Here is a 640-nt window from a genome sequence, read left to right on the forward strand (position 1 = left end):
CGGCGGCGACGGCGGTGGTGAAGACGGTGGTGCTGACGACGGCGGAGAGGGCTCCGGCGGAGATGATGTTAGTGATTACGCCGGCGACGGGCAGCTGTGAGGGCGGCGACGGGGAGGGCGGCGGCGAGGGCGGCGGCGAGGGCGGTGGCGGGGAGGGCGGCGGCGTAGAGGGCGGCGGGGAGGGCGGCGGCGAGGGCGGCGGCGGGGAGGGCGGCGGCGAGGGCGGCGGTGAGGGCGGCGGCGGGGAGGGCGGCGGCGAGGGCGGTGGCGGGGAGGGTGGTGGTGTGGGCGGCGGCGAGGGCGGCGGCGGAGAGGGCGGCGGCGAGGGCGGCGGTGAGGGCGGCGGCGGAGAGGGCGGCGGCGAGGGCGGCGGCGAGGGCGGTGGCGGGGAGGGCGGCGGCGAGGGCGGCGGTGAGGGCGGCGGCGGAGAGGGCGGCGGCGAGGGCGGTGGCGGAGAAGGTGGTGGTGAGGGCGGCGGAGAGGGCGGCGGCGGAGAGGGTGGTGGTGAGGGCGGCGGTGAGGGCGGCGGCGGAGAGGGCGGCGGCGAGGGCGGCGGCGAGGGCGGTGGCGGTGAGGGCGGCGGCGAGGACGGTGGCGAGGAGGGTGGTGGTGTGGGCGGCGGCGAGGGCGGCGGCGGAGA

The 640-nt window shown here is 82.8% G+C and overlaps 1 protein-coding gene across 1 annotated transcript in view; it reads left to right on the forward strand.

Moving 5' to 3' along the window:
- Positions 1-640, forward strand: part of EMIHUDRAFT_113715 (hypothetical protein) — a gene marked incomplete at both ends in the record, with an annotated part of 10,138 nt that overhangs the window by 2,583 nt on the left and 6,915 nt on the right. Inside the window, one exon of the mRNA XM_005781964.1 lies at positions 73-611. Coding sequence (XP_005782021.1) covers positions 73-611 — 539 coding nt within the window. The remainder of the gene's footprint in view (positions 1-72; positions 612-640) is intronic.

Source organism: Emiliania huxleyi (genome assembly GCF_000372725.1).
Source record: "Emiliania huxleyi CCMP1516 chromosome Unknown EMIHUscaffold_197, whole genome shotgun sequence".
NCBI classification, from domain to species: Eukaryota; Haptophyta; order Isochrysidales; family Noelaerhabdaceae; genus Emiliania; species Emiliania huxleyi.